This window comes from Lucilia sericata, unplaced genomic scaffold (assembly GCF_015586225.1).
Source record: "Lucilia sericata isolate MDLA Ls3-8-SP2 unplaced genomic scaffold, ASM1558622v1 Contig002421F_arrow, whole genome shotgun sequence".
Lineage (NCBI taxonomy): Eukaryota > Metazoa > Arthropoda > Insecta > Diptera > Calliphoridae > Lucilia > Lucilia sericata.
In genome coordinates this window covers 19929-33031 of record NW_023996212.1, presented here as the reverse complement: position 1 = coordinate 33031, position 13103 = coordinate 19929, and the positions used below count along the sequence as shown (strand labels likewise).

Here is a 13103-nt window from a genome sequence, read left to right as displayed (position 1 = left end):
TGTAAAATTTTATAAGAATTGGTCTATAATTGACCCTATCCCCCATATAAGGTCCCCTTCAGAAAATGACTTTAACGCTCATAACTGACTAAAAGAAGCATCTATTGCGATGAAATTCGACATGAACATATTTTATAGGTACCTAAATCGCTTTGTAAAATTTTATAAGGATCGGTTCATAATTGATATATAAGGTCGCCTTCAGAAATGGCTTTAACGCTCATTACTAGCCTAAACAAAAATCGTTCTAGAAAATTTGACGAGGATCGAGGATCCATAATTGACCAAGCCTCCCCCCTAAATAAGGTCCCTCTCAGAGAATAACTTTAACGCTTTTTACTACCTTGAAAATACAAGTGCAGCGACAAAATTCGATACAAATTTCTCTACCAAATTTTAGGAGGAATTGATCCTATCGAATTGAGTTGATCCTATCGATATATGTACATATGTATGATGTAAAATTATACATAGTTGTAATAAATGAGAAAATTGTTTTGATAATAACAAAAGCATCGATTCTTAAATATCAAAGTTCATTTATAAGGAAGCATTCCTTTTCGGCAATGTTTATAACACTCTTACTTGTTTCAAATTAAAATAGATTTTTATTTTTTATAGAAACCGGTTTTTTCTGAATTTGAAAAATATCAACCGGTTTTTTATAACACTCTTACTTGTTTCAAATTAAAATAGATTTTTATTTTTTATAAAAACCGATTTTTTCTCAATTTGAAAAATATCGTCAACAACTCGAACTATTCGAAAACCGGTTTTTGGAAAATGTCGAATAATCGATCACCCTAATATGTAGGAAATGATGAATCAATCCTTAATTATAATAATAAATTTGATAATTTATACAACCAGTTTATGTTGGATTGTATTTTAGATTCGGCACAGCCGAATAAAATACCCTAACTTGTTATACATATAGAAGAAGATGTATTTAACACCTTTTAATTTTTTTCATTTACTTTATTTTTACGAATATTTTTAGGTCTCTCAAACAATAACACGTGGTGGTCCTCGCTCGCAAATTGCCATACCAGCCCAAGGTATGATTGAATTTCGTGATGCTCTTACCGATCTGTTGGAAGACTTTGGTACTAACGATGGCGGGTAAAAATGCTTTCATTTTTGTGTATTCATAATTATTTAAATTTCTTTTTTGGTTTAGTTTTAAAGGAGATTTGCCTGAAGAACGTCATATGAAGGTAGACAATAAAAATTTCTACTTTGACATTGGACAAAACAACAGAGGTGTTTACATGCGAATAAGCGAAGTATGTTTAATGTTTACATACATAAAGTGAACCGATTAAGATATGCCTATATAAAATTTCTTTAAATTTTAAGAAAAAACTTAATCAGAACAATTATTTGAAGCAAAATTAGGCAATTTTTTCTTTTATTTTTAAAAGGAAAAATAATATCCTGATATAAATTTACGAGGATTTTAATAATATGTGAATATATGGTTAATTTTAATACCCTACACCACTTTAGTGGGGAGGGTATATTGGATTTCTGCAGATGTTTGTAACGCACAATAATATTGGTGCTATATCCACCTTAAAGTATACATAGTATATATAATATATAATAGGCTTAGAATCATTTTTTGGGTCGATTTAGCTGTGTCCGTCCGTCCATGTAAACCTTGTAATCAAACTACAGGTCGCAATTTTGAAGATAATTCAATGAAATTTGGCACATGATCATCTATGGTACCGGAGACAAAAAATGGTTAACATCGGTCCATTATTTCACCTAGCCCCCATACAACTGAACCCGACGAATAGGGATTTTAAGTTCAAAATTATGTTTAATATACTTGTATCTCTACAAAATGCTGCAAAACCAAGTTCTATACTAGCCTTGATGACTCTCATGAATGGTCTGTGGTCTAATGAGACCATAGCCCCTATACAAACCCCCCTTCAAAATTTGACTTAAATGTCCACAATTTTGTTCAACAACAAATGGCTTAAGTATAATTCAAGGCAAGGTACAATTCAACTTAAATGCTTTATTATGAAAACTAAATCACATTTTATTTTTGTAACAGGTGTAGGGTATTACATGGTCGGCCTCGCCCGACTACAATTTCTTACTTGTTTAGGTTATAAAAGTATGTATTTTGATTTATTAGATTTTTTGATAACTTTTTGTACCCTACTTTAGTGGGGAGGGTATATTGGGTTTCTGCTGATGTTTGTAACGCACAATAATATTGGTCCTATACCCGCCTTAAAATATACAAATAGGGCTTTGAAGTTCATAATTATGTTTATTATAATCGTATCTCGACAAAAAGCTGCAAAACCAAGTTCTATACTAGGTCTCATTTGACCATAGCCCCTATACAAAATTTGACTTATATATCCACAATTTTATTTAAGAATAAATGGCTTAAGTACATCTGAGATAAGGTACAATTCAACTTAAATGCTTTATTATGAAAACTAAACCACATTTTATTTTTGTAATAGGTGTAGGGCATTATATGGTCGGCCTCGCCCGACTATAATTTCTTACTTGTTTTAATATTACTATATTTTTTAATTCAATACTTCTATTACACTTGTTGATTCAAATATCAAGTTCAAGTTATTATCCGAAATACCTCTTAGAATATATGAAAAATTAAAATTACATATATACAGTATTCAACATAAGTATTCAAATTTATAACACTACTAGCTATACCCTGTGTGCTTTGCTACCCAAAAATCATAAAACACAGACTTTACGATTGTTGAAGATAATAGCTATAACAGTTTCCCAGATACACGAATTTTTGTATTTAATTTATATGGTTTACCAAAATATGGTTTATTACCAAAATATTCAAATGGATGTCAGAGTTCTTCGTGCAAAATTTGATGATTCTATCCCAAGTCTACGAAGTTTCCCAAATACACGAATTTTTGAACTTAATTCATATGGGAGGTGCCAATCCTCCCTAATTATAGTTCGCCCAATTTTCTCCAAATGTTCACATGGATGTTAAAGTTCTTCGTACAAAATTTGAAGAATCTAGCTCCAATATTTTCAAAGAACAAGCTAGAGTGTTATATTCGTCTGAGCCGAATCTTAAATACCCTCCACCAGCTACTTTTATAATAATACTTTTTTAATTGATCAAATATTTGTAAAAATAAGTTTTCTCATGTCTTAAATAGAAAAACCCCAAGTTTTAAACAGCTTAAATCTGTTACAACTCCAAGAATTATTGAAAATTACAAACGCCATTTTCTTTTATATTTTTATAGCGCCATAAGATATGCTTTAGCGATATTTAATAATTTGCATGTATGTATGCGAAAGATTTAAGGATTTTCAAAATACATATATGTAATTTTGTTCTACACAATTTGATAATGCATCTAGTTAAATACGGTTAAAGTGCTTTTAGGGGCAGGACCTAGTATGGGAGATATGACCAATTATAGACCGATCATAAAAAATTCTTTAAGATAAATTTCTGTAAATAAAACCTATATTTCAGTCCAATTATGTATCTATATCGTAATTTAGTAATAAGTAATGTGTGTTTAAGTGATTTTCTGAAGTGAACCTTGTATGGGACCGACCGCACCCATGTTATGAACCGATCGTGAAAAAATCTTGAAATAGAATTTTTGTATACAAAACTAATATTTGTGCCAAATTTTGTATCAATAGCTTTGTATGGAAATGAGTAATGTGCGTTTAAGAGATTTTCGTAAAAGGACCTCGTATGGGAGTTATGACCAATTAGGTATGTATATAAAGACAAAATTTCAAAATTCTGTATCTATATCATTATTTGGTAATAAATATTGTACATTTTAGTGATTTTCTGGAGCGGACCTAGTATGAGTGCTATGACCAAATATTGACCGATCGTAAAACAATTTTATAGTGTAATTTATGTATATAAGAGCAATATAGGTGCTAAATGTATGGATATCATTATTTGGTAATAAGTTATGTGCGTTTAAGTGATTTTCGGGAGGGGACCTTGTATGGGAGCTATGACCAGTTATAGACCGATCGGAAAAAAATTTCACAGTAATATTTCTGTATATAAGCGCAATACTTATACCAAATTTTATATAGATATCTTCATTTACTAATAAGTTATGCGGTTTTAAGTGACTTTCGGTATGCATATGAGCAATACTTGCACAAAATTTTATATGGATATCTAAATTTAGTAATTAGTTATGCGCGTTTAAGTGATTTTCCGGAGAGAACCTTGTATGGGAGCTATGACCAATTATGGACCGATGGGAAAAAAATGCCACAGTAATATTTCTGTATATGAGAGCAATACTTGTACCAAATTTTATATGGATATCATCATTTACTAATGAGTTATGCGTTTTTAAGTGATTTTCGGGAGGGGACCTTGTATGGGAGCTATGACCAGTTATGGACCAATCGGAAAAAAAATCCAAGTAATATTTCTGTGCATATGAGCAATACTTGTACCAAATTTTATATGGATATCTAAATTTAGTAATTAGTTATGCGCGTTTAAGTGATTTTCCGGAGAGAACCTTGTATGGGAGCTATGACCAATTATGGACCGATCCGAAAAAACTTTCATAGTAATATTTCCGTATATAAGAGCCATACTTGTAACAATTTTATATGGATATCTTAATTTACTAATGAGTTATGGGTTTTAAGTGATTTTCGGGAGGAGACCTTGTGTGGGAGCTATGACCAATTATGGACCGATCGGAAGACAAACTTCACGGTAATATTTCCGTATATGTGAGCAATACTTGTACCAAATTTTATATGGATATCTTAATTAAGTAATGAGTTATGTACGTTTAAGTTATTTTCGGAAAGGGACCTTGTATGGGAGCTATGACCAATTATGGTCCGATCGAAAAAAAATTTCACAGTAATATTTGTTTGCATATGAGCAATATTTGCACCAAAGGTATATGAAATTGTGGACCGACTCTGGCAATTTTCAGCAGGAATCAAGCTCTTGTGCAAAAACGAATGTTGCCCATTTTCAATACCAAACAACTTGGGAAAATGAAAAACATTTTCGGTGAATTTGGTAAAATTTTATTGCTTCGTTTTATCATGAGCGTGATTTACACAGACAGATGGACGGACATAGCTAAATCGACTCAGAATTCGATAAGGGCCCAGAATATATATACTTTGTTGGGTGTCAGATGAATATCTTTTGGTGTTACAAACGGAATGTCAAAGATATATATACCCTCTATCACCACTGATGGTGGTGATATTTAAAAAAGCAAGTCAGAGTGCTATATTCGGCTGAGCCGAATCTTAAATACCCTCCACCAGCTACTTATACATATATTAATACTTTTCTAATTGATCAAATATTTGTAGAAATAAGTTTTCTCATGTCTTGAATAGAAAAAATACAAAGATTTAAACAGCTTAAATCTATTACAATTCCATGATTTATTGAACATTACAAACACCATTTTCTTTATATTTGTATAGCGCTTAGCGATATTTAGTAATTTGCCTGTATGCATGTGTGTAAAAGATTTAAGGATTTTCAAAATAAATATATATAATTTTGTTCTACACAAATTGATAACGCAACTAGTTAAATACGGTTAAAGCGCTTTTAGGGGCAGAACATAGTATGGGAGATATGACCAATTATAGACCGATCGTAAAAATTCTTTAAGCAAATTTTCTGTTCATAAAAGCTATATTTCAGTCAAATTTTGTATCTATATCGTAATTTAGTAATAAGTAATGTGTGTTTAAGTGATTTTCTGAAGGGAACCTTGAATGGGACCGACCACACCTATGTTATGAACCGATCGTGAAAAAATCTTCAACTAGAATTTTTGTATACAAAATTAATATTTGGGCCAAATTTTTTATCAATAGCTTTATTTGGTAATGAGTAATGTGCGTTTAAGAGATTTTCCTAAAAGGACCTTGTATGGGAGCTATGACCAATTATGTATATAAAGACAAAATTTCATAATTCTGTATCTATATCATTATTTGGTAATGAATATTGTGCATTTAAGTGATTTTCTGGATGGGACCTAGTATAAGAGCTATGACCAAATATGGACCGATCGTAAAACAATTTTATAGTTTAATTTATGTATATAAGAGCAATATTTTTGCTAAATGTATGGATATCAATATTTTGTAATAAGTTGTGTGCGTTTAAGTGATTTTCGGGAGGGAACCTTGTATGGGAGCTATGACCAAAGTTGGACCGATCATGAAAAAATGCTCAAATAACATTTCTGTGTACAAAAATAGTATTTATGCCAAATGTTTTATGGGTATCACTATTTGATAATGAGTTATGTGCCTTTAAGTGTTTTTTCTGAAAGGGACCTTGGGAGCTATGATCAATTATGGACCGATAGGAAAACAAATTCACAGTAATATTTGTCTGTATATGAGCAATGCTTGTGCTAAACTTTATATAAATATCTTAATTTAGTAATTAGTTATGTGCGTTTAAGTGATTTTCGAAAGGGGACCTTGTATGGGAGCTATGACCAATTATGGACCGCTCGGAGAAAAATTTCACAGTAATATTTCTGTGCATATGAGTAATACTAGTACCAAATTTTATATGGATATCTTAATTTAGTAGTGAGTTATGCGCGTTTAAGTGATTTTTGGGAGCGGACCTTGTATGGGAGCTATGACCAATTATGAACCGATCAGAAAACACTTTCACAGTAAAATTTTCTTGCGTATGAGCAATACTTATACCAAATTTTATATGGATATCTTAATTTAGTAATGAGTTATGCGCGTTTAAGTGATTTTCGGGAGGGGACCTTGTATGGGAGCTATGACCAATTATGGATCGATGGAACAAAAATTTCACAATAATATTTCTGTATGTGAGAGCAATACTTGTACCAAATTGTATATGGATATCTTAATTTAGTAATGAATTATTTGCGTTTAAGTTATTTTCGGGAGGGGACCTTGTATGGGAGCTATGTCCAATTATGGACCGATCCAGAAAATTTTTTCTCTGAATGAATTCTATTCACATAAGATTTTAATTTGTAAAATTTTGTAAAGATTTCGACATTGTGACGGAAGTTATTAACAAAAAACCCATTTTCATGGAATATGTACTTTTGTATGGGAGGTATATGAAATTGTTGACCGATTCTGGCAATTTTCAGCAGGATTCAAGCCCTTGTGTAGGAACGAATGTATGGTGATTTTCATGGAATTATCTTGCATAGTTTTCGAGAAAATTACATCAGAATGTTTAAAAAATGCTTATTTTTTCGAAGTTGTTTCAAAATTTGATTGAACTTTTCCCGGTGTAAACCGATTTTGCTTATTTTCAATACCAAACTGCCTAGGACAATAATAAATATTTTGGGTGAATTTCGTTAATTTTTATTGCTTCGTGTTAACGTGAGAATGTTTTATACAGACAGACAGTCAGACAGACAGACAGACAGACGGACGGACAGACGGACGGACAGACGGACGGACAGACGGACATAGCTAAGTCGACTCAGAATTTCATAAGGTCCAAAAAAATATATGCTTTGTTGGGTCTCAGGTGAATATTTCTTGGTGTTATACACGGAATGACAAAGTTATATATACCCAATATCACCACTGATGGTGGTGGAGGGTATAACAAGTAAGAGTGATATATTCGGCTATGCCGAATCTTAAATACCCTCCACCAAAAAAAACCCATATAGCTATCTAATTTTTAGATAACTTGGCAACACTTTTGTTTCCGTATTGAGAGAACTAACATTTATTCATATGTCGAACTAATTTTTATAAGTCCAGAAAAAATTATATTAATAGGCCAGTTCGAAAAAAATTTTAATAGAAAGATTTATCTATACACAGAACATACTCATGTCGAATTTTATCCATATATAATCATTTAACAACGAATAAGGTGGTGTTAAGTGCTTTACTCGGTGCCAATACATTTTATGGGCCGATCCGGAAAAAAATTCTGTAGAATGATTTATATACACAAAATACACATCTATGTCGAATTTTATCCCGATAACTTTGATTGTTAATGTGCATTCAAGCAATTTATAATGATTTATATGCAAACAAAAAAAATCAAGTTTAATTTTACTCCAATAGATTTTTCAATTAATGAAATATGTGCGTTTAAGTGATTTTCGGAAGTGGACTTTATATAGGAGCTATGACCAATTACGGGCCTATCCGGAAAACATATTTGTGTCGAATTTTATTAACATATCTTTATTTGATAATGAAATATGTGCGTTTAAGTGATTTTTTTAAGTGGACCTTATATAGGAGCTAGTACCAAACATGGACCGATCCGGAAAAAAATTTGTAGAACGATTTATATGCTCACACAACATATTCAAGTCGTACTTTATCCCGATAGCTTTATTATTCATAGAAATATATGTGTTTAAGTGATTTTCGTAAGTGGACCTTATATGGGAGCCTATCAGGAAAAAATATCGTAGAGTGATTCATACAAAGACAGAACATATTTGTGTCGAATTTTATCAAGGTAACTTTATTTGAAAATGAAATATGAGCATTTAAGCGATTTTTCGGAAGAGGGCCTTATATGAAAGCTAAGACCAATAATGGACCGATCCGGAAAAAAGTGGTAGAATGATTTATATGTACACAAAAGATATTCAAGTCGAATTTTATCTCTATAGCTTTAGAATTCAATGAAATATATGCGTTTAAGTGATTTTAGGATGTGGGCCTTATATGGGAGCTATGACCAATTATGGGCTTTCCGGAAAAAATTTCGAAGGGTGATTTATATTTAGGCAAAACATATTTGCCTTATATGGGAGCTATGACCAATAACGGACCGATCCGTAAAAAAATTGGTAGAATGATTTGTATGTATACAAAACATATTCAACTCGAATTTTATCTCAATAGCTTTATTTAGGTAATTTTCGAAAGTGATCCTTATATGGAAGCTATGACCAATTGTGGACCTACTGAGATCTACGTTGATAGCATGATTTCTGTTCATATTATATTTGCATGTACAAAATTTTGTGTTGATATCGATATATTTGAGGTAGTTATTAATGATAAAATAATTTTCGGGAATATATACCTTTGTATGGGGGCTATGGGAAATTTTGAATCGATTATCTTGATTTCCAACATAATTTATCCCTGGATAAAAAAAATAATGTGGGACAAAATTCATAGAATAATCTTTTGTAGTTTCTGAGAAAACGACTTAAGAATTACGAAAACACCTGTAATTTTTCCGAGATAGTCTGAAATTTTCACTCATATCTTTTAAAGTTGTGAACCTTTTTGCTGATTTTGATATTTTTGGTGAATTTGGTTTATTTCTTTTGCTTAGCTTTAAAGTGAGTATGTTTTAGACAGACAGATAGACTGACACACAGACAGATAGATAGGCAGACAGACATACGGACATAGCTAAATCGACTCAGAATTTGATAAGGACCCAGAATATAAATACTTTGTTGGGTCTCAGATTAATATTTCTTGGTGTTGCACATGGAATGACAAACTTATATATACCATCTATCACCACTGATGGTGGTGAAAGGTGTAATTATGTTGTATTAAGTGATTTTCAGATGTGAACCTTATATGGGAGCTAGTTATGGACCGATACTGAAAAAATTCTTTATATGGAAGCTGTAACCAATTATGAACCGATGTGGAAAATTTTCAAGAATGATTTATATATATATATATATATATATATATCTATATACAAAACAAATTCACATCGAGTTTTACCCTGATAGCTTTATTTATCAATGAATTAAGCGCATTTAAGTGATTATCGGATGTGGACCTTATATGGGAGATATGACCAATTATGGACCGATCCGAAAAAAAACTAATTCATATATACACAAAACACATTCATGTCGAATTTTATCCCGATAGCTTTATTTATCAATGAATTAAGCTTGTTTAAATGATTTTAGGATGTGGACCTTATATGGGAGCTAGCACCAATTGTGGACTGATCCGGAAAAAAATTCACTGAATGATTTGTATCTATATACAAAACATATTCACCTCGAGTTCTACCCTGATAGCTTTATTTATCAATGAATCAAAAAAAAAAAAAAAATTTTTTTTCGAGGTAGTCTGAAATTTTTACTCAAAACTTTTTAAGCTATAAACCGATTTTGCTGATTTTCAATACCAAACTAATGAATATTCTGAGTGAATTTGGTTGATTTCATTTGCTTAGCGTGTTTTAACCAGACAGACAGACAGACGGACATAGCTAAATCGACTTAGAATTTTATAAAAACCCAGAATATACATATATACTTTCTTGGGTCTCAGATGAATATTTTTTGGTGTAACATATGGAATGACAAACTCATATATACCCTCTATCACCACTGATGCTGTTGGAGGGTATAAAAAGATTTCTTATATACACAAAATATCCTTATTCCGATATCTTTATTTATCAATGAAATGTGCGATTTTCTGAAGTGGATCTTATATGACAGATATGAACAATTATGAACCGATCCGTAAAAAACTTATTTTTATAGCCTATTTATACACTACACCACTTTAAAGTATACCAGTCGGCTCAGAATCATTTTCTGAGTCGATTTGGCTATGTCCGTCCATGTAAACCTTGTAACCAAACTATAGGTCGCAATTTTGAAGATAATTCAATGAAATTTGGTATATGATCTTCTATTGTTGGACGAAGCCTATTGAAGATGGTTAAGATCGGTCCATTATTTCACCTAGCCCCCATACAACTGAACCCCTGAATAGGGCTTCTAAAGCTTGTAATCAAACTTCAGGTCTCAATTTTGAAGATAATTCAATGAAATTTGGCACATCATCTTCTATGGTACCGGAGATGAAGCTTATTGAAAATGATTAACATTGGTTCCTTATTTCACCTAGCCCCCCTACAACTGAACCCGACGAATAGGGCTTTTAAGTTCACAATTATGTTTAATATACTCGTATCTCGACAAAAAGCCGCAAAACCAAGTTTTTTACTATCCTCGATGACTCTCATGAATTTTATAATTATAGGGTCTCATTTGACCATAGCCCCTATACAAAACCCCTTCAAAATTTTACTTAAATGTCCACAACTTTATTCAACAATAAACGGCTTATCTAAGGCAAGGTACAATTCGGAAAACATTTCGCAGGGTGTTTCATATCTACTATAAACACATTCATGATGAATTTTATACCGATAATTTCATTCAGTTATGTAATATGTGCCATTACGTGGTTATCGAAAATGGGCCTTATATGGGAGCTATGCCCAATTATGGACGAATCCGAAAAATATTTTGCAAAGTGATATATGTATACACAAAATATATTTATGTTGAATATTATTCCAATATCTTTATTTCTTAATTAGTTATTTGTATTTAAGTATTTTTCGAAAGTGGACCATATATGGGAGCTGTGACCAATAATCGACCTATACAGATCTACGTTGGAAATATGATTTCTGTTCTTATTATATACATACTAGCTATACCCTGTGTGCTTTGCTACCTAAAAATTAATATAAATTAAAACAAGTCAGAGTGCTATATTCGGCTGAGCCAAATCTTAAATACCCTCCACCAGCTACTTATACATATATTAATACTTTTCTAATTGATCAAATATTTGTAGAAATAAGTTTTCTTATGTCTTGAATAGAAAAAATACAAAGATTTAAACAGCTTAAATCTATTACAATTCCATGATTTATTGAACATTACAAACGCCATTTTCTTTATATTTTTATAGCGCTTAGCGATATTTAGTAATTTGCATGTATGCATGTGTGTAAAAGATTTAAGGATTTTCAAAATAAATATATATAATTTTATTCTACACAAATTGATAATGCAACTAGTTAAATACGGTTAAAGCGCTTTTAGGGGCAGAACATAGTATGGGAGATATGACCAATTATAGACCGATCGTAAAAAATTCTTTAAGCTAAATTTCTGTTCATAAAAGCTATATTTCAGTCAAATTTTGTATCTATATCGTAATTTAGTAATAAGTAATGTGTGTTTAAGTGATTTTCTGAAGGGAACCTTGAATGGGACAGTCCGCACCTATGTTATGAACCGATCGTGAAAAAATCTTGAAATAGAATTTTTGTATACAAAATTAATATTTGGGCCAAATTTTTTATCAATACCTTTATTTGGTAATGAGTAATGTGCGTTTAAGAGATTATCGTAAAAAGACCTTGTATGGGAGCTATGACCAATTATGTATATAAAGACAAAATTTCAAAATTCTGTATCTATATCATTATTTGGTAATGAATAAGAGCAATATTTTTGCTAAATGTATGGATATCAATATTTTGTAATAAGTTGTGTGCGTTTAAGTGATTTTCGGGAGGGAACCTTGTATGGGAGCTATGACCAAAGTTGGACCGATCATGAAAAAATGCTCAAATAACATTTCTGTGTACAGAAATAGTAATTATGCCAAATGTTTTATGGGTATCACTATTTGATAATGAGTTATGTGCCTTTAAGTGTTTTTCAGAAAAGGACCTCGGGAGCTATGATCAATTATGGACCGATAGGAAAACAAATTCACAGTAATATTTGTCTGTATATGAGCAATGCTTGTGCTAAACTTTATATAAATATCTTAATTTAGTAATTAGTTATGTGCGTTTAAGTGATTTTCGAAAGGGGACCTTGGACCGATCGGAAAAAAAAATCACAGTAATATTTTCGTGCATATGTGGATATCTTAATTTAGTAATGAGTTATGTGCGTTTAAGTGATTTTCGGGAGGGGACCTTGTATGGGAGCTTTGACCAATTATGGACCGCTCGGAGAAAAAGTTCACAGTAATATTTTCGTGCATATGAGCAATACTTGTACCAAATTTTATGTGGGTATCTTATTTTTGTAATGTGCGTTTAAGTGATTTTTGGGAGGGGACCTTGTATGGGAGCTATGACCAATTATGGACCGCTCGGAGAAAAATTTCACAGTAATATTTCTGTGCATATGATTAATACTAGTACCAAATTTTATATGGATATCTTAATTTAGTAGTGAGTTATGCGCGTTTAAGTGATTTTTGGG

General features: G+C 31.6%; 1 protein-coding gene across 1 annotated transcript; it reads left to right on the top strand.

Moving 5' to 3' along the window:
• The first annotated feature begins 990 nt into the window (after positions 1 to 990).
• Positions 991 to 1376, top strand: LOC119613906 (transcriptional activator protein Pur-alpha-like). Its single transcript, XM_037969980.1, has 2 exons — positions 991 to 1122; positions 1181 to 1376. The coding sequence occupies exons 1-2, from the start codon at positions 1061 to 1063 to the stop codon at positions 1314 to 1316; spliced, it is 198 nt and encodes a 65-aa protein (XP_037825908.1). The 5' UTR covers positions 991 to 1060; the 3' UTR covers positions 1317 to 1376.
• Positions 1377 to 13103: the final 11727 nt, after the last annotated feature.

Bases quoted from the DNA above. Each gene is read 5' to 3' on its own strand.
- LOC119613906 (XM_037969980.1), top strand. From the start codon at position 1,061: ATGATTGAATTTCGTGATGCTCTTACCGATCTGTTGGAAGACTTTGGT. The intron at 1,123-1,180 runs GTAAAAATGCTT...TTTTTGGTTTAG, and splicing joins TTTGGTACTAACGATGGCGG to TTTTAAAGGAGATTTGCCTG.